The sequence below is a fragment of the Catharus ustulatus genome, chromosome 1 (assembly GCF_009819885.2).
Source record: "Catharus ustulatus isolate bCatUst1 chromosome 1, bCatUst1.pri.v2, whole genome shotgun sequence".
In the NCBI taxonomy this organism is placed as follows: domain Eukaryota; kingdom Metazoa; phylum Chordata; class Aves; order Passeriformes; family Turdidae; genus Catharus; species Catharus ustulatus.
This window is the reverse complement of record NC_046221.1, coordinates 35,275,937-35,297,283: the sequence shown is the minus strand read 5'-3', so window position 1 is coordinate 35,297,283 and position 21,347 is coordinate 35,275,937. Positions and strand designations below refer to the sequence as shown.

The 21,347-nt window shown below is 41.2% G+C and overlaps 1 protein-coding gene across 2 annotated transcripts in view; it reads left to right on the top strand.

The window, feature by feature from the left end:
• Positions 1–203: 203 nt before the first annotated feature.
• Positions 204–21,347, top strand: part of HIBADH (3-hydroxyisobutyrate dehydrogenase) — an 86,826-nt gene continuing 65,682 nt past the window's right edge. Inside the window, exons 1-4 of one of the 2 annotated variants that reach the window (XM_033069040.2) lie at positions 204–314; positions 8,464–8,624; positions 13,709–13,818; positions 15,470–15,591. In XM_033069040.2, the coding sequence (XP_032924931.1) occupies positions 251–314; positions 8,464–8,624; positions 13,709–13,818; positions 15,470–15,591 (457 nt within the window). In that variant the 5' untranslated portion in view covers positions 204–250. Of the gene's footprint in view, positions 315–6,864; positions 6,882–8,463; positions 8,625–13,708; positions 13,819–15,469; positions 15,592–21,347 lie in introns of those variants that run through there. The other variant, XM_033069049.2, reaches the window with a different exon arrangement.

Sequence of the window (21,347 nt, the reverse complement as noted above, 5' to 3'; positions counted from 1 at the left end):
GGTAGAGTGTCCCACCGCCCCAATGAGGTGCCCCGGAGCGGGCCCGGCCCCCGCCCCGCCCCGCGCTCCGGCCCCTCCGTCACGGGGCGGTGAGCGGGGCCGCCGCCCGCAGGGAGGACGCTGCGCGCTCCCATTGGCTGTGCCCCGCCGAGCGCCGCTCGTGATTGGCTGCGGCGGCTGCCGCTCGCGGCGCGCGGGCGGCGGCGGCGGGCGGCGGCGGGCCGGAGGTCACTCGGCACGGGGGCGCAGCATGGCCGCGGCGGTGGTGCGCAGGGGACCTGCGGGCTGGTGGCGCTGGCACCGGCGGGTGATGGGTAAGGACCTTCCCTCGGCTCCGGTGGCCCCGCTCTGCCGGCCGGGCGGGGAAAGGCCGGGCCTCTCCCAGGGCGCGCAGCTGCCGCGCCGCCCTTGGCGGCCGCGGGCCCTCCGAGCCGGTGCGGCTCCGGAGCCGCCTCCCTGTGCGGTCCCCGGTGACGGACCCCCCGGCGGGCACGGCGCGCTACCGCTGCCGCCTTATTCGGGGCTCCACCGGAGCTTCGGAGCGGCTTGGCTTAATAAACGTGTTCACTCATTTGCTCAAAATAGCGTGCCTGGAAATCATCAGAGCCCACAAATGCTTCCTGTGCTAGCAGTGACATGTCTGCCGTACCTGTGAGCTAGGTTTGGGCTGTTCAGCCTTCTCGATCTTTGCATCCGATTATTTTCTTTAAACTGAAGGTAGATCCAGCGGCACTCGGCTCTGCAGGCACTGGTGCTCACCTGTGCTTGGCTCATGGATAGTGGAAGGAGTAAGCACTGCAGATGTCCTGTTGGTGCAAGCAAAGGAAGAATGTATCTTGTGTGGACCTTGACGTTTTCCCTTTCCAGAGTCCTAAAAAATCACACAGCTGTTCCTGAGAAATTTAATTGCTGATGTAAATGATTAAAAATAAACTTTCAGTAGTCTTTTCAGTGTCATTTTGATTGCAGTCTGGTAGTGTGTTAGGCTCCCAACACATAGGTCAAGGTTTTATCGAGTGGGAGGAAAAAGTGGAAGAAATAGATTCTTTTAAATGGTATATGGTTCTAAAATCTTGACACTTAACAAAGTAGTTTAGGAATTACTAAATTACTTTTAAGTAAGTAGCTTTAAAATCTTTGTAACTCCCCTTTAAACCTCACTTAAACTAATGAATGAGAAATGTTTGACAATTTTGGTGTTATCTTTCAGTGCTCTTTTTGCTCCACTGTCTCTTTTCCACCAGTCGTTTTTTTGTCCTTGCGGTTCTGATGTGGTGATAAGTAATAACTCAGGTGCAGCAGGCATGCTGGTCTCGTGCTAGTAAAGTTAAATAAAGGAGATCTATTTATGTGTTTGTGATACCACAATTGAAAGCAATAACTTTCAAGGATTTTTGAACTTTCTGTGCATGGTTACTGTCAGGTATTTCTGTAAGAGCTTTGAAATCCACTGTCATGGTCGATTTCCAAATGATCACGTTTAGTGTAGGGCAGATGGTGAGGATCTTATTTCTTGGTGGTGAGCGTAGGTGTGAAAAGCGACCAAACACTGGCCCTTAAAGTTGACAAGTACAGTTTGCCTATAGACTTGAGCAAGAAAATGTAACAAAGTCTAAGGAGAAATTGTGAATCTTCCAAGAAACTTCCATAGAACAGAATTTCACTCAACAGCATTTAAGCTCTGACTTAGTCAGTAGTGACTGTGCTGAAAGTGCTCTTGACTCTGAGAAGTCTTTATGGGATGAAGGTCTAAGCATTAATCCTTCTTCACCGCTAAGCTCTATTGCTTATGTGTCGCGGCTTCCCCATCTCTAATGCGTTTGTTAAGTTTGCCATTCTGTTCTTTAGTTTTGATAGGTCTGACAGTTGGGTTTTGAGTAGTGATTTCATCATCTGTCCTGAGTGAAATGCTATCCCAGTGAAGGAATTCTGCCAGCTCTGAGAACTGTCCAACACCACAGCTTGGTTAGCAAGCAGACTGTCTTCCTTCTCTTACTGAATACTCCTTGGTTTCTTGGTCAGTTGCTCTTTGCAGCTGGTGCAGACCATGATGGTTTGGTTTTTCTGTATGTTTATACTAGAGATTGCTAAATTGTCTAGGGGGGAAATAAGGAGCTGAGAGCAGATTTTGGAGGAGCATCTTGGATGTGTACATTTGTGCATTAGCCAGTTGGACACAGACTATGTAGTCTTGTGTTCTGCAGCTGGCAGGCACTGACAAAGGTGCTTCATGGAGACGGTTTATATGACCTTACTTAAAAATATATTTTTGATGGATATGGAAAAATCCCTCCTAGGGACTGCTGGGGGGCTGGGGTTGGGGGATGAAGAGGCAGTTAATGAATTATGGTAGCTGAGAAAAGAAGACTTTCTGGTGAATGAAGATTAATCAGCTGAGGGAGCTGTTCATCAAGGAAGATAGTAATGTGCTAGACAACAGAAATCTTCTAACAAGTAATTTTGTTGGAGTGGAGGGGACCCATTCAGTAAATAGTGAAATAGTACTTTTGCTGGTTTAACGGTGCTTTTGCTGATGCAGAAGCTCTGAAACGTTGAATGACTCTATGGTCTGGTGCAGAGAAACATTGATTACTAAACAAGGATTATGACAGAGGACCTGCTGCTCAGAAGTCCAGCACATTACTTAATTAAGGGATCAAGTGTACACTTGATACTCAGATGAAAGTACTTACTATATGGTTTTCTCTGTAATGTATTAACAAGCATTTAATGAGGTATAGGTACAGATAAGAAAAATTATGTATAAGAAGACTCTGAGTGTTGCAAGATAACATCTCTGGTTTTGTTCAGCAGACCTTTACAGAGGCAAGAAAAAGCAATTGGGATGTTTCCAATGTAAAGCTGGCCAAATTTAGAGTATTGTAATCTTCTTAAATTATTATTTTGGCAGAGTGCACTTCTCCAAATCATTGCATAACCTTTAAAAGTCAATGACCATGGGACAATTTAAATTCCATTGGCAAAACTTCTAGGAGCAGAACGATTCTACCCATGTACAGCTGACCTCTTTAACTTCTATATTTCTTCATATAGTTCCCTCCCAGGATCTAGTTTCCATAGAGGTTTAATAAATTACATAGAGAAGTCTGCACATAACACAGAAGCTCACTCTGATCCTTTCTTTCAAAGTAGGAAGGAGAGAAGGGATGATGTCTTCTGTTGTGCTTGTACCAGAACTTCAGATGCTAAATCAGTGGGGAAATCTTTCATTTAGTGGCTCATATTGAATTGTCATCATGTTTCCTTCTCCTTGTCAAAGTGAGACGTGTATTTTCTCATAAAGCCCCAAGCAAACCCAGCAACTTCAGTAGCTGAGTTTGCTCTGGACATCTTCCCATGATCCTGTTAAATCTCACATATTGGAAAAGAGGTGAAGTTTTACTCATCCAGAGAGATCAAGACTATTAATATGAACTGCAACCACTCTGATTAGGAAGCTCTTATGAGACGGGACTGTGTGGACTCTTACCCTTGTGCCATTTGGTGAATATAGTTCAAAATAAATTTTATAAAGCCAAGAATTAAGTAATATAGTTGAAATTATATTTTGGGAGTTATCTGTTTCTCAGTCCTGTTCTTGGCCAGTTAGAGTACAAGCACATTGGATTTTTTCCAGGTCTGCTGTCTGTTGTTCTACCCAGCTATTAGTCCCCCTTTTGTTTGAACACAAAGAGATGTCCTCAGTTCTGCATATTATAGTGTTTGTGCAGTGAAGTATTTGCGGTGAAATCAGGGCAGCACTGGAGCTGGAATTCATTCTTAAAACTGTAAGACTCATTACTTTGGGAGATAGCGCAAAATGAAATGTAAACATCTGAAATTATCTGAACTTGTCATCATTCAGTTTTAAAAGAAAACTGCTTTCAGTATCTTTTTATATAAAACTTGAAAAGACAAGTTTTAGGTCATTGACAGACAAGGTATTCTAAAGACAAGATTGCAATCTGTGCATTTCTGAAGTTACTCTTCTAACAGTTGCATTTTGTTCAAGAAAAAGCATTCAAGATATTCATAAACTCTTGCTGATTTTTAAATTAAATAGTTTTTAAGGTAAAATTCTTGTGACATTGAAGATTAGGCAAAGATTTGTATTGTAGGCTGACTTTTCAAAGCAAAAAAATCTGTGTTTGATCTGTATTGACCATAAGCCCCGAATTTGGTGAGAGTGTCATAATTGGTTCTCCTCATCAGTTGAGTTTTTATGGGCATGAGGATCTGCAAGCACATATTCCCTGAAGAGAATAATGGAGAATCTTGTGGGAAAAGTCCAATTTCGTTGGAGTCAGTCTAGCTGTAGCTGTTTTTGCTCACAATTAGCTTGATTAACAGATTAATCTGTATTGCTGGTTCTGTTCCCAGGGAAAGAGAATTAGTTGCACATGGTATCGGTGATTATTTTAAAAGTAGATCCTGTTGCTCCTACTTCTGATGTTCTGCCCTCTCTTAGAAGTTGAGTGTGGACTGGGAATTTTTCCAACCATGTGATTGCAGCAGGTCACTGTGGATTTTATGGTTGAAGTAAAGTGTGCTCAATACCACAGGGACAGTTTCACCAAATGCTTATGCTATTGATGGGATTAGTTAGCGTACGTGATGTGGGTTTGTGGAATATCAGTCCTTAGATGTTTGAATTACACAGTCATTTCAAAACTGAGTTTATGCTACATATCAGGTTCTAAAAAGTGCCAGCATATGCAAGCTGGACATCACATTCTGTGAAATCACATGTGGAGGTTCATCTAATGGGAAAACATGAAAGTTCTTGTCTTTTAAAACATCCTCTTTTTGGCATATCTCCAGTCTTAAGTAGTCATTAAAAGCATTCCACGCATCTAAATTTAGTTAGTTCAAATTTAATTGAAATCATCTCTATTTGATCTGCGAACTAATTTAATCAGTCCTCTAAACCAATTTTCCTGTGTTTGAGTACCTGGAGATCTGAAGATTTTTCAAATTATTTAATTTTGAAGTGTCTTATATAACACTGGGCTGTGAAAAGTTAAACCAAAATAAAGTCAGAAACTGCCTCAGGAATTGGACTACTTCTCTAACAGGTCCCAATTCCCATGGATTTGAGTATGTTTTAGCATGTAACAGAAAGTGGTCTCTGATTCATGAACTGAGACAAAAAAAATTAACAGAGACAGACAAAAGGAGAAATAATAGAATACAATGAGAAAAAACTTAATAGTACTGGTCAGGAAGTTTTCTTGTATCACAGCCTAACTTTTTCCATGCCTTTCTGGGACTAGTACAAAATGACAATTTTTAAGGAAGGCCTTACAGTAGAAGAATGTGTTCATTTCATGGATATTTACCTTGTGAAGAGCTAGCTGCCTTAGAGGCACAATAAAAGTGCATGTTGACAATAGGCATGTCTCTGCAGTCTAATTACCAGCTGAAGTCTTAATATTAAGATGTGATGACAGTCATGAAAAGTCATCAAAGCAAAGCAGTCTTACGTGACATTGTAGAGAAAAAGCAGGCAGGTTGCAGAGAAGGAGTGAAAGTAGCATGGGCAAAATGTCCTTTTCAACTCCCAACATGAAGATCAAGGCAAAATTATGTCTGTTGAGGCAGGTGACCAGGTTCTGAAGCAGCTGAGATCTCAGATATGATGGATGGATGGATGGATGAATCACTGGGATTTAAGCAGATCATGGATGGATCTTTTAGGCTTTTCTGAATGACAGGCATCACAGCTGGTGTCAGCACTGATAGCAGAGAAAGGTATCAAGAAAGTTTTCATGTAAGATAGTGTGAGAAAAGATCAGGATAAAAGTGGAGATTCTACAAGAATGAGCCTAGATATGGTAGTCAAAATTATTCTTCTGATAAGGTTACTTGGAATTCATAGAAACAAAGAAAACCGAGGTTTGGAAGCAAGGCTTCCAAAACCCTTTAATCTTAAAAGCTAGCTTAGGTTGCTCATGGTGCTCTAAGGTTGCTAGAAGGATGGAGGTTCCTTCCTTCTCTGCATTGCCTGTTACAGTGCAGAATCATTTTTCCTTATCAGGGATGCTTTTCTTATTTACAGCCAGAATTTCCCTTCCTGCAGCTTTTCCCCATTGTCCTGTGTCCTATCATAGTGTGCCTCTGTGAAGAGTTCAGCTTCACTTGCTCTGTAACTCTTCTTTCTTCCCACTCCATAGATCGTAGAAGACCACAACCTTTGTTTCTCCCAAGCTCAGTAAAGACAGTTCTCTTAGTCTCCGCTCATAGGCCGTATTCTCCTGCTCCTTCGTCATATTATTTGATGTTTACTGCAGTCTGATCACATCTCCTGTGTATTTCCTGTGTAGAAGAATGACTGGTTTCTTTGGCCTCCTGGGTCTACTCTTGCTGATGCAGAGCAGAATGTCATTAACCTTTTGCTGCAAGGATGCACTACTGACTCATGCTCAGCTTCCAGTTGATGGGAATCCACAGGTTCTGCAGAGCTATCTAACCAGTCAACAGCCTGCAGTGACATCCCCTGCCCCAAGTACAGGACATATTTGTCTTTGTTGAACTGCTTGCTATTTCTCCAGTCTTTCTGAATGGTAGCCTTGCCCTGGCATTTTTCAGACGTTCCCCCCAGTTTGGTGTCACACATGATGTTGCTGAGGGTGCTTATATTTAATTATCAGTCATTGATGGAACTTTTAAACAGCTTCAGTGTTGACCCATGAGGAACATCATGTGTAACTAAACTGTTCCTAGTCTTTGAACTACTGACCACTGTTATTTGAGTCCAACACTCCAGATAGTATTTCTTCCTTCAGGCAGTTTTGCAGTCCAGTCCAGTCCAGTCCATACTTTCCTCATTGGGCTGCTGGGATACAAGTGGAGGCTGTTCTGAAAGCTTTACTGAAGTCAAGGTAAATAAGATCTTCTAGTATTAAGGGCTAGAGAAAGAAAGATGCTTAAAACCAGGGCTTGAAGCTCCTCAGGAAGTGGGAAGCTTTGGGCTAACTAAAGAGCAATTTTAGATTAGTGCAAGTGAGGGACTGGGGAAAACTGAATCATAGAAACAATGAGAAGAAGACTCCAAGATGATTGTTATGGCTGATGAAGCTGGTTTGGGCTCTTTGTTCATTTGTTCCCTGGTTTGACATGTAGCACTTCTTTAAAAAGCAGTGGGCTCTTTTCCTGACTTATCTCAGTTTTCACTAAGCATTTTCCCAGTGCACATTTATTTTGAGTTGTGCTACTTCTCTAGCTATGTAATTGCTGCAGGCATATGTGGAAACTGTCTCAGACCAAAGTTCTCTCAACAAACCTGATTTATTAAATGTGGCACTTCCAAAACAGTGCTGCAGATGAAAGAGCATAACCATTGCTGGCTAAGAAGGAGCTTAAAGTCAGAAAGACTTTAAAATGATTAATCAAGTGTTATTGGCCTAGAGAGGATTCTTTGCTAAGCACTGAGACCTCTTAGAGTCTCGATCCAGCTTAGGCACATTTTCTGTATGTGCACTTAAGAACTACAGTATTTCTGTAGTTAGCCTTGTTTCTGTCTGCCTAGTAGTGTTTATTCTGCATAACTTTTTCCTTTGTCGTAAAGGAGAAAATATTTTATGTAATTGGCAAAAAAATCTAGTCACTGTCAAATTGTACTGCCTTTGGATTAGGAGTGTTTAGAGTGATGAGATAGTGATTGCAGTAGATGAATGCCTGCAATGCTGCTCCTATCCAGAATCTGATGCTCACTAACTACTGGGAAAAGGTAACTGACTGAAACTGTAGTGTTTTCCACACATTATAGGTTAGTATTTATAGTTCTGTCTTGGTAGTATGGTAAATAGAATACAGAGGTTATTCCTGCAAAGACTTTGTAATTGTTTTTTATACTGTATTTTGTTCTAGTTTTCAGTATTTAAACTGTGGTTGCATGGCTTAAAGGATTTGCCATGATTTACTTTGGAAATTTCATCTTTTGGTTAGTGGCTTGTATCTGATTGCAGGATCAGAAGAATCTGTAAGGGGCTGCATGAAGTAAAGTGGCAGCCTCTGTCTGTTTCTAGAGAACACGTGCTATATCCCATGGCTGCAAGCAAAATTGCAAATAAAGAGTCTGCAATATATATATAAAATTGGACTTTGCATATCCAGTTTAGAATTTAGACACATAATAAAACACAGACAATCCTGCATATTTTAAGTCTACATTTGTGCTCTTCTCGGATCTTAGTTTTAAGTACTGTATTTTTTTGAAACGCCCACATTTTCCTAATTGCAATAATTTTCTTTGGTAGAAGAAAAATCATTGTGGGATAGTATTTGTGGCCCAATGTGCACTATAAGGTTTAAGTTATGTAAAATAGGATTCACATTTGCACAGTTTTTAAGCATAAAGCTGTTAAAATAATTGAAAACAGATTATGTGGTAGCTTTTATTATGTCATTATTGTACATTAGTCTAAAATGCAAATATATTGATCTTTATTGTTTTGAAATCAGTGTGTTCTAGGACTATGGCTTCCAAAACCCCAGTTGGATTCATTGGGCTGGGTAACATGGGAAATCCAATGGCAAAAAACCTGGTAAAACATGGATATCCAGTTATTGTGTATGATGTCTTCCCAGAAGCTTGCAAAGAATTTCAAGACTTGGGTGCTCAGGTATAGTAATAAACTTTATTCCAGCAATAACTGTGTGTGTTGAATGGTTCCTACATGCAAGGCAACTAAATCGTCTGGGTTTCTTTCTTGGTTAAGATCACAATCAGAACTGAAACAGCACAATGAATACAATCTGAATCTGTGAGGTTTCAGTTAGAGGCAAGGTATGATTCTATCCCAAATAATTTTCTTGCTGTTAGCCAGAATTGCTACCTTGTCAGACTTCTCTAGCTGTCTTTTTTCCCCCCCACACTTTTTATGAGAGTAGGTTGATGGCCTGTTCTTTCACCTCCTGCTTTCTCCTGCTTCCTTCTCCCCCAGGTCTAGATGGCTAGTAGGCTGCTTTTCATCTGGTTCCTACTTTGACCTTTTCAGGTTAAATGACCCTTGTTAAAAATTCCTGCTGGCGTAGCTATAAGGGGTATAGGGACATATGAGCTTTCCTGCTGCTTCAAGGTGTAGTCCTCAGGGGCAGGGGAAAAATCTAATTATTTAAGTGCTTATTCTCTTGGAGGTGAGGAAGGATATGGTGAGAGAAGAGGAAGGAATGAAAAGGAAAAAGGAGGGAAGGAAATGGATTGCATTAGGGAGCTTTACCTTCCTGTCGTATACCCTGCAAAATCTTGGCCCTGTTCCAGCCAGTCCTATTGCTTTTCTTAATCTGTTAATACCCTCAGAACCCCATTCTCTCAGGTGGTTGTGTCATTTCTATGTGTCTGTTACACATCTGAATGGTTTTGACATACTTCAAAGCTGTCACAATTTAGACAGTTGTGGGCAGATGGATGTGTGCTTAAACCAAAAAAAAAGGCATGCAGTGCAAAAATAAACCTCTCATGTAGCATTATGTAGAGGATAGAAGGGAATTTTTCAGCAGTGGCAAGGAAATTATAGGTAGATCCAGACAGAGGAACTGTGTGCCTTGAAAGTCTAATCTGTTAAAACTAATTGCAGATGTTTTAAATAATGAGGTAACATCAAGATTCCTAAAAGATAAAATGATACCACACGCCTGTTAGTAATTAATTGCAGCTCCCCTTTAATAATTACAGAATCTTGACCTTAAGTGGGAAAGTAAGCTTTTCACCTCTTTTCCTGCCTCCTGCTCTTATTTTGTTAAAACAGCCAAGACCCTCAGGCATGAACCAGACCTGTCTTAAGTAAGACCAGGCAAATGGAAGAGACTGTTTTGAACTATTGGTTGTATTTTTAATTCGTGTTCTGCAGTTGGATCTTTTCTGTGGCTACCCATGTTGATAGCTTTTTGCCTCTGTAATGGAATCCTTGGCATTCACTGCAAGACTTAACATGTGATAATAAAGGTGAACTGTGATGCCTTTAAAAATAAAGTCCAAAGTATGTTTTAAGATCATAAATCACTAAGAGAATACATGAGTAGGCTTAGATACAAATAAAACACACTTAAAGAAAATATGTGAACATAATTTCCTCTTCTTGATCTATAGGTGTAAATCCTACTCCAACACTTTTTTCAGGAGTTGAAAACTTGTGGGTCCATGGGGCCTTGTAGAAACTGCTGTAGAAGGAACATTGGGCTCTAAGGGCTGCTTTCTCTTTGATCTGGCTCTAAGGGTAAAACCATCAGGAGTATTAGAGGGGTGAAATGACCCCAAGAGACAGTAAACCTAATCAAATGTCCATTGTTTAAGGCCAGTGCTGCTCCCAAGGTATATAGCGGATGCAGGATGTTTGACCATAAGTCTGCACAATCTGTGACTTCACTTTCTTTAGCCACTGAAGTAAACAACGTCAGAAAGCAGCCGCCCACCTGCTGGTGGTGAATAGTAAGAGGAAAACTCGCTGAGCGTGAGCATATAGGAACCACTTGGGGTGAAACTTGGAGAAAGTTGGAAGGCTCACACAGTGGAGTAACTGTGTGTCAGGCTTCAGTTTAAAGGTCTTTGTATCTAAATCCTATCTCAGATTTAGAACACTGAGAACGTTACTGGGGTCACCTGATGCATAAAGCATCATAGAAATAGAGCTTTCTTTAGTGTGCAGTAAGAATGGCGTTTCAGGCCAACAATAATTAATTTACTTACTGTAAATATAAGTAAAAAAAAATAGGGAAGCAGTTTGGAACAAATACAAGCAGATGCACATATTGAAGGGCAGTACCAGCAACCTATAGTATGCAGAAAAGTCTCTCCTATCCAGTTGCATACTGCAAAAGTTTACTTGAACTGAAAAAGTATCAGACCTTGGTGGGCTGCTATTCTAAGCTAGTATAGTCTATGTTGGTAATCAACAATTAGCATTTGTTCTGTTTTTTAAAGTTATGCCCATATTCTTAATTATTTCAAATGCTTGATGTTTTATAATAGCTTTCAAATCATTCAGCTTTGTTTCTGAGACAGAAAGTCCCAAATAAAATTAAGATTTTAAATGCTGCTTATTGAACCAAGTACGTAGATTTTTTCAGGTAATATTATTCACATTTGTTAACAGTATCAAAAGGCCAAGCGCTTTTGATTCCCGCTTTGTTTTGATACTTACAGTAATTTCATGAATGCAAGCCGCATGGACTATAAGCCACATCTCTGGGTGTTGGCAAACATTTCATTCTTTGCCCATAAATAAGCCGCACCTGAGTATAAGCCGCTCTGTCATTCGGAGCGAGGACCTGCATGCAACAAAGTTGCCAATTAGTAACAGAACCGCGGCAGGGCGGGCTTTACTGGCTTGGCTCGGGCTGTGCAGGTTCGGCCCACTCGGGGCTGCCGACGGGGCCAGGTGGCCCAGCCCGGCGCTGCTGCTCGGCGGGGCCACTCGGGGCCGGCCGCCGCCTCTGGGCTCACTTGCCCTGGCCTGGCGCTGCCCCGTGGTGGCAGGCAGGGATGGAGCAGCCCCGCTCCCACGGCAGCGGCAGCGGGCAGGGACAGAGCCTGCCTGCTCCTGCCGCGGCAGGCAGGGACAGGAGCCCCCCACTTACCCCACAGGCCGCGGCAATGGCAGCATGGAGCCCCTGCCTCCTCCCCGAGCCACAGGGATGGCGGCACGCGACCCCCCCGTCTCTCCCCCGGGCTGCGGCAGAGGAGGGAAGAAGAGAACTTTCCTGCCTCTCTCCCCGCCCCTTGTGCTGCCTGCAGGGAGCCAGGGCAACAGAGTAACAATTTGTAACAATCGCGAAATGCTGGCTTTTACTGGCAGGTGCTCAGCTCGGCACCCTGGCTGGCGTTTCTGGGGTTGTAAATGTCAGAAAATTATTCACATATTAACCGCTCCTGAGTGTTAGCCGCATTTCCGATGTGGGAGCAAAATTTTAGTCAAAATGGTGTGGCTTGTATTCGTGAAATTACTGTACTTTGAGATAGCAGAAAATTTTTCCTTTGTATGGTTGTAGAAGTAGTGTCCCAGTCTGTGTACATTTTTTAATCTCATTGTCTTCATGTAAAAGGCGTCTTATTATTTTGAAAGACATGGATGGAATTTATTAATTTCTGTTTAAGTTACTACTGTACTATATCTTTTTTGTACCTGTGTTGCTTAAGAATTGTTTAAAATTGTAACCAAAACCCAGCTATCTTCTATCTATGAAGCCAAGTAGAAATTTGAGGCTGATACACTATTCCAGTTGTGTGCCCAATATAGTATATTTTTCAACTTCTGGTTGAAAAATGCAAATGGGTCACTGAGTCTTCAGCTGATAGCCTCCAAACCTCTAAGAATACTGGAGATCACAGTTTCAAATAAGAAGACATATATAGATTCAAGTCCCATTTCCCACTTCCTCTCTCCACCTCTAATAATACACATTGAGACTGAACCAAACCAGAGATACTCAGAGCTAACGGCTAAGGTGTCATACTTCTTTTTTAAAGAGAGGCTCCCTCGTCTCCAGGGAGGCAAGTCATAAAATCAGCTAATCAGATATAGAAGGTTAGCTGCTTATAATTGCCTCGTTTATTCCAGGTAACCTTTGTTCTTTAGACTAGAGCGTGTTTCCTTTTGTAACTGTGTGGTATGCCAGATGTTTTGTGCAGTATTAACTTATTCTTTCAAAACAAAATCTGCATGTTTCTCAGTCCCCTCTATACCAGTTTCTTTGCATTTTTTTCCCCGAGAGGCTTGTTCAGTGACCATTTACAGTTTTCCCTTATTTTGTTCAGAAGTCAAATAAAAATCAAGAAGTTTCTTATTCTGTATCCCGGAAGTCCTTCAAGGTATAATTCAGCATTTATTGCAAATGACTGAAATTAGATATGATCCTTGTGAGCTAAAGATAAAAGAATAAACTGTATGTTTGTTGCTGTTTTCCCTGGGCTATGAATGTGTTAACAATGCAATTTTAAAGAAATTAATTAATTTAGACTAGTACAGAAATTTTAATTTTAAGGTAAATGCCTTCCAAGTGAAACTCACAACTTAGCTGCCAATATTTTATTTGTTGTGTACGTATCTTAGATACTATACTACCTGCCTCTGAAAGTGACTTCAGAGAGCTAATATACCTTTCAAGTTAGGCGTGGTTATTTAACAACTAACACCTAATAATGTGTTTTGAAAATTGTTCAGATCTTTTTAAGAAGGATACTTGATCTGATAATTTTCCATTTTAAAAATGCTAATTGTAATATTGTGAGAAACATCAATTTATCCGATTGCTTTTAAAGTGAGGCTCAGATATGCATCAAGTAATTTTTTTTTCCTCAATCTTGGTCTCTTTCAATGCTGTATATAAGACAAGGAAAAATGAGATTTTTGTGATCTTTTCCTGTTGTCCCTCCTTAGAAACATTGTAGAGCAATATTTTGTATAGATGCAGGGTTTGTATTGAATTGAAGATTCATTAATGAGTTGATGGGATGAGAGCATATTCCCTTTGGCAGATGTTGTGGAGAAACTTGCATGATAGGAGATCCTTTTCTTTTTTTTTAGTTTTTCTGTTACTGGATCCAAATAACCAATACTTTCATTAGAAGAGTGGTTTTTCTTGTGTTTTAATGTTTTACCTGGCTTAGTTGTGACCGGTGAATACTAAAACCAAACTAATCAAACATGTCTGACATCTCTTTTTCAGGAAGTGTGTAAGTTTATATTGTTTGGGTTTTTTTCTTTGAAAGGTAACAGAATCCCCGGCAGATGTAGCAGAAAGAGCAGACAGAATTATTACCATGCTGCCTTCTAGTCCCCATGCAAAAGAAGTTTACACAGGAGCAAATGGAATTCTAAAGTAAGACATTTTTGTAGTTTGGAGAATTTCCACTTGTACTCAAGGTTTGTCTGATGATTGCTATTGTTGTAATTCTTCGTGTGCCTTCAGGGCACTTAATTCAATGTTCTCTGTTCTGTCACTATTGATATTTCTAATTATATGAGTTCTCTCATACAGTGCTTGCTTTTGAATGGCTTTTGGCTAAAGGCTTAATTTTATTTTCAGTAGAATAACAATTTTTGTGCGTTTCAGGCAACTGTTAACTATTATCTGCCTTTTTAGTTGTCTGGTTCTTTTGCCATAATGTAATGTACTACACTCAAGTACAGCTTGAATATTTGCTGGCAACAATTATTTGCTCAAGTACTATTTTCTTTAACTTGGAATCCTATAAATTAAATGTTCTGAAGAGACGCCATTGTGTCTTATGGTGTTAAAGTGTATTAACATAGAATAGCTGACAAGACTTTCTTGATTTCTACTCTTACTCTCTGTTTATTACACGAAAAATACCTAAAGATTTTCTTTAATGTGAAACAGTGTTTTTTAGCTTTTGTGGAGGGGTTTCCACTGATCCTTAAATTCATAGTCTGCAGAATTCTAATGCTCATGCTAAATCAAAAAATAAATATAATTTAAAAGTCTATTCTGGTTACATGTGCACTGCTCCTGGCAGGCTGACTAAAGCTACTGGATACCTTTGAGAATCATGTAGGCTCTTAGAGCTATCCAGGTTAATAAGGTAAAGGAAAACACGTACAGTAGAACATCAAAAAACAATGATGCCTTTTTAGGTATTGATTGTACAATATTAAGATGCAGAGATGAGAAAATGGAAGTAGAAGAGAGGGATTTCTGTTTTTCTTGCTATATAGGAATAATAGTTGCTTCCTGCCCTTAGTGTCTGTAGTTTAATTCCTCCTCAAGAAGGACTGAGCAGGTCTAAGTATTGGTAGCTTAGACCCTTCAGGGAAGATGGGTAATTAGATCAGCCACACAAAGCTCAGGACACAGTTGAGGAGGGCAATAAAAAAGTTCAATTTTTTGTAAATTCAAAAAATTTTATTTTTTAACAAGATACACAGCTTTCTATGACCTACTGTGTGAAATACAGATCTGCCTAAATGTACTAGCTGTCAGTGGGCAAACATTTTTCTCCATGCTTCACTTCAAATCTTCAGTGGACTTCTGTGGTTTTAGTTATGGTTTTTATGTAGAACAAATTGTAGAATGATTAAAAGATTGCAATCAGACCATTCTGATAAGAACTTAAGATACCGTACATATAAAAAGGACATTTTACTATTATATATTAAATTTTAGGCTCTATCAACAGTTGCTTAGAATGCATCTTAGGTGATCTGTATATTATATACTGCTCAACTTGTGTAAATGGAAATTTTTCCTAGCTTTTTTTAGCAGTGTTTAAGAAGAACATCCTTTTTTGTGTTGAACTTTTATTGGGCTTTGAGTGATTCAAAACTGCATCAACCATATAAATTCTGAACAGATCTTGCTTAATAAGGTTTAGAACTTCATGTTTACTACCAAAAAATGTCTGTACATTTGTCATGCTCATGGAAGTCTGTGCCATGGTAGTAGTTGCAAGTATGAAAATAATGATGATGATGATGATAATAATAATAATAATAATAATTCTTTATTTTAGGAAAGTGAAGAAAGGCTCATTACTAATAGATTCCAGCACTATAGATCCAGCAGTTTCAAAAGAATTAGCTAAAGCTGCTGAAACTATGGGAGCAGTTTTCATGGATGCCCCAGTTTCTGGAGGTAAGTCTTCACTAGCAGCTTGCCTCATATTGGACAAGTTGTCTCTTTGTTTGCAGTTTCAGTCACCAGTTTGTACCCTTGTTGCTCTAAGCTACTTTTCTTTGCTATATGTACAATATTCTGTTTTGTTGTTGTTGTTTAATTGCATTACAGATAAGTATGTTATTACAGGGATATTTTTAGGATTTAGGAGTATGCTTTTGTGTTACACTTGGAGAAACAGCTTTCTTGGGATATGGTACAGTGGTCCTTTTAATTTAACCTCTGTCATAAAGTTGCATTTTTATGTAGTTATTCATATTCCTTTAGCCTCTGTCTGTTTCTTCCTGTTACGGAAAAACTGGTTGTCATTAAGCAGTTCTGTTGCTTTTTCATTAATTGAAAAGGAGATAATGAAATGAGGAATATAAGATTTCTTTATCAAAAGAAAAGAGATTTGTCTGGTTTTATAACAGTTGAAGAATGTGGGTGATAATTGTCTATTCTTAAAAGTTGCTAACTATTGATCTCTGAGTATTTAGTCTCTTGTAAGAAATAATATAGAGCAGGGAAGACTTCTCAATTTGTGACAGAGAAGACCAGAAACATAATGTTTTGAAAACAAAACCATAACTGGTGGTTTCTATTGCTGACTTGTTCTCCAAAACATCTAAAATTAGAAGGTGAGGAAACCTCATTTTATTTGGGAAAATCTTGGTACTTTTACAATCCAGTCTAAAAATTAATGTACTTGGCATTTTGAGAATTCTTTATTTTCCTGATGAGTGTTAGTGATGAGCAAAAACAAACAATTTTTAAAATTTTCAACTGTGAACTACGGCAGGATTTGACTACATACTAGAAGCCAAAATTTTCATCCGAATTCTGCTGTGAACAGGAAGCAGGCAGATCCAGGTAGGTGATACTGAATAATATAATGGAGAAGACAAGATTCTTGTTTCCCAGCCAAAATGTTCGTTCTATTTTATAAAGCTAGATGGCTAATCAGCCTGAGAAGAAAAAACACAGAAAAGTTGTATTGTGGATGAATTATGTATCTCTCTTATCCTTTTTTTAAACACAGCATGGCTTTCTGCTTATCAGTTGGGCAATTCTGACCTAGTTCTATGTTGTTTTCTTCAATCCCTTTCTGCCAAGTATGTTATTTTCCTGAGGGAATTATTTAGCTTTTAGAAATGTCTGTAATTTATTTTTACCTGTAAGTTTTTGGTGTAAGGCTGACTATGACTATGAAGACAAAAATGAATAGTTTGATTCTGAAAGAACTTTAGTTGTTATGGGGGTGTAGGGGGTTTTGTTCCTTGAGAAAATGGTAAGGCCAAGACAAGAGTTAATATGGTAACATATAGTTCACTAGTATGAATACAAATGGCTTTTTTGGTGTTAATGGTTTATCTGAAAGCAGATAACATGGTGACTATTGTCAGTTACAGATTGAGGGATATCCTGAATAAGGGGGAAAGAATAGACTTAACGTTCTAGTCCTTAATATATTTGTGGAGCCCAAGGAGTGCTCTGTACAAATCATGTTTAAAATGGGCACTTGCAAGAAATGTGGAGATGTTAAGTCTGTTGGAAAAAACCCTTTAATGTTATACTTTGTTACTTCCATCTTTCAGTACCTAACACATCAAGTCAAGGGTATTTTTATATGTCCTGACTGCATTGTTGGCCTTCAGACAAAACACTAAATGGAGAAGCATGCTCGGCTCTCTAGAAATTGGCAGGCACTATGCTGTTGCTGTGCAATGCAAAAGAGTTGGCAGGAGTTTCAAGGAGAAGTGTTTGTGGGACATAGGGAGGAGGAAGAGAAAGCAGCATGCCTGATCTGTCCTCTTTAGAGCTGTCTGTTTACTAGCTGTTATTGGCGGACAGCTCCACTTGTGTTTTTAGGTATTTGGGTGTTGCCTGATGTTAACATTTGTGAACAAGTTCACAAACTGAATTACATTTTGAAAATTGCTTGGTCTGTAAAGCCTAAAGATAGAGAGAGAGAGTGGTGATTTTAATCCTGTCCTGACATTGCAAATGATGAATCTTTGGGCATATCATTAGGGCCAGATTTTAGTGGCTTGTTTGCAGCTCTGCCCCCAGAAGATTCTTTCTCTTGATCTTTTTCAGATGGGCCTGCATGCCAACTTAGTAGTGCTGTCTTCTTCATATGATTGGCCTACAGCATTTACTTGCAGCTTATAGTCAGGAGCCATTAAGAAGGAGTTGATGAAGCAAGTCACTATAGTGTTATTTTGTATTAAGTGACTTCAGAAAATACTTCTCATCCCCATAGTCACATGCAGATTATGCTGCTAATGCTGTCTAGAGATAGCAATCGCTTTAGCCTGGGATTAGGATCTCTTGCAGGACCACATGAGAAAGTTGTGTCATGGTTCTCAATGCTGCCCTGGTTTGTGACCTCTTTGTGACCATGGGACAAATGGGGAAACACCTTCAAAATCAGTGTTTATTTAATTCTTTTTAATCTTGACAGGAAAATTATCTTTTTGCAAAGATTGGGTTCTTCATCTTTGTATATATGAAAGTACAGTAATTTCACAACTATAAGGCACACTGGATTAGAAGGTGCACTTCCGGGTGTTGGCAAATTTCTGAACTTTTGCTGATATATAAGGCGCACCGGACTATAAGCGCACTTTTTTTTTTGCAGCGAGGATCCGCCGCCGGCTCCCCTGACGCGGTTGCTGGCTGAGGCCCCGCCTCCATGCGGCAGCCACAGGCCCCCGGGCCCCACCTCCACCTGGCAACCACGGCCCTGCCTGCTCCCCCCGCAGCTCGCGGCTCACGCTTCTGGGTTGGCAAATTTCCGAACTTTTGCCCATATGTAAGGCGCACCGGACTATAAGGCGCACTTCTGGGTTCAGGCCAAAATTTTAGTCAAAAGGGTGCACCTTATAGTCATGAAATTACTGTATTTTAAAGCACACGGTATCACAGAAGCGTATTTAAAATTGGCTTCTGTTGGCACAAGATACTACTGGCTAAATACAGGATCTAAATTTAGCTTTCAAGAATTGTGTCAAATTTGTCCTCCCACTGATTTCAGTAGAAGTATGATACAGATTCTCACCTTGTAATCTAGAGCTAAGTCTGCTAGTGGCTCCACTACTATACATTGCTTTACGCTGCTATAATAGTTCTCTCTGTTTAACTCAGTATGCAGGATATTAATTTCCTGAAGTACATTGGCTGATTTTTTTTTTTCATTTCTAGTGTAGTTCCTTCTATGTTGTAAGCATTGTTAGTGTTCAGATACAACCTTTTCATCCTTTTTCCCCTTCCCCTGACTATTGAAATTATATCAACTCTGTATCTGCTCAAAATGCATTGTACTGTATTCTACTGTAACTTCACAAAGATGTGACAACTTGATTTATTTTTCTGGTTTTGGAGCTATGAAAAATGGTTTTCAACTCTTTTGTAAGTCTGATTCTTTAAGATCTGATAATGAAACTTTGTATCTTCCTTCTTACTGTATCCTTTAGATGAGAGACTAGTCAGGTAAAAAGTCAGACTGCTAATTATTAGTAACAGCTGTCATACAGAGAACTGTAGTCATGTAGCTAAAATGGTAATAAAGAGTAGAATAAAAGACTTTTTTTTTTTAAGAAAGCGTGCATTGGAGGTGGCTAGAAGAGGTTGTAGTTCCTGTTCCAGCTGTCATTCCAAACTGTTTCATCTTATAGTACTGCTTCCATAAACTTCAGCTAATCATTAAGTGTTGGAAACAGTAGTAGTAGTAATACTGACAAGTGACTTCAGGTCGCTGATAATGTAAAGTATAATGTGAGTCCGTGAGGGATGCATTGCAAGCTTACTATCTGCATGACCATTTCTCTACCTAATATGGAGCAAAGGAAAAAAATTATTATAAATACTCAGAAACACTCTGGTGATATTTTCTTTTATTTATTTTATTTCAAAGAGCAATATATTTCAGGATTCCAGCCTTTTTTTTTTCTTTTTCTTAAAAAGGGCACCTTCCTAAAATAGAAGTGAATTATGTGTTTCTCCTACTTGAACGTTGAAGGCACTTAGTGCTGTGCCTTTTCCAAGGGAAGCAGAGGAGTTAAAACTTCATGCACTCCAAAGTTTGCAAAGATGATTTGAAAGACACTTTCAGACTAGACTAAATAATAGGAATTAGGGGTGAGTAGTTCAAACATTGCATCTCTTAGCTTGTAAATTCTGTTGTAATAAAGATGCATAATCATTAGCTTTGCCAGAATTAAACCGATTTAATAGACCTGTCTTTGCTGGGGAGCCTCTGTAGAGCTTCTTGAACTGGCTTCATTAAGTTGTGTCTGCTTTGTTTCTTTAGCTTTGTGCACCTTTAGAGAAATGTAATCTTATGACTTTATGGGAGTGGGTTAATTCAATGTCTCTAATTTGAGACATCATTTATTTCTTACTATAAGAATAAAATAAGGAATGTCCTGAATTCAGTGGTATAGTGGTTTGGTGTTGTTTTGGCTTTCTGGTCTGGTAATGTAGTGATTGGATCTGTTAGGATCCTTGAAACACTATAAAGATGGAGCAGGTTCATGCATTTAGAACTAGTAACTCCAACCTATCCTCAATAGCAGGTGTTCTTTTTGGTAAGGAAAAGCATCTAAAGACATAGTAGTAGTTGCTTCATTATTGTTTCTGAATTTATGTTTTTATGCTTTATATTGAAAGCCTAAATGTGTGTGCTCAGAATGGCCACAATGTTCTCTGTGTTCCCAAGCATAATACAGTAGTTTCACGAATACAAGCCGCACGGATTATAAGCCGCACCCCCGGTGCCTCGACAATGTTGCTGTCTTTGTCAATAGATAAGCCGCACCCCGAATATTAGCCGCACTTTCGTTCGTTGCGAGAATCCGTGCGCAGCTTTCCCAAATTGGCCAATTAGTAAGAGGATCGCGGCATAGCGGGCTTTACTGGCTCGGGGCGGGGCCAGGCAGGCTCGGCCCGCTCATGGTTGCCGACGGGGCCGGGTGGCCCAGCTCAGCGCCACGGCTCGGCGGGGCTGGCCGGGTGGTGCTGCCGCCGCCGCCGGGCTCGCTGGCCCCCCTCTCCCGTCAGCACCGCCCCGCTGCCGCGTTCGCTCGCCCGGCTGGCAGGGCTGCCGCCGCCGGGCTCGCCGTCCGCCCCGCTGCCGCTTTCGCTCGCCCCGCGCCGCGCCTCGCGAGCGCCGCGCCCGCCCCGCGCCGCGCCCGCCCCGCGGCGCTTTCGCGGCTCGCGGTTCGCGGCTCGCGGCTCGCGGTTCGCGGCTCGCGGTTCGCGGCTCGCGGTTCGCGGCTCGCGGTTCGCGGCTCGCGGTTCGCGGCTCGCGGTTCGCGGCTCGCGGCTCGCGGTTCGCGGCTCGCGGTTCGCGGCTCGCGGCTCGCGGCTCGCGGCTCGCGGTTCGCGGCTCGCGGCTCGCGGCTCCGCTTTCGCGGCTCGCGGCTCCGCTTTCGCGGCTCGCGGTTCGCGGCTCCGCTTTCGCGGTTCGCGGCTCCGCTTTCGCGGCTCGCGGTTCGCGGCTCGCGGTTCGCGGTTCGCGGCTCCGCTTTCGCGGCTCGCGGCTCGCGGCTCGCGGCTCGCGGTTCGCGGCTCGCGGTTCGCGGCTCCGCTTTCGCGGCTCGCGGTTCGCGGCTCGCGGTTCGCGGCTCGCGGCTCGCGGTTCGCGGCTCGCGGCTCGCGGTTCGCGGCTCGCGGCTCGCGGCTCGCGGTTCGCGGCTCGCGGCTCGCGGCTCGCGGTTCGCGGCTCGCGG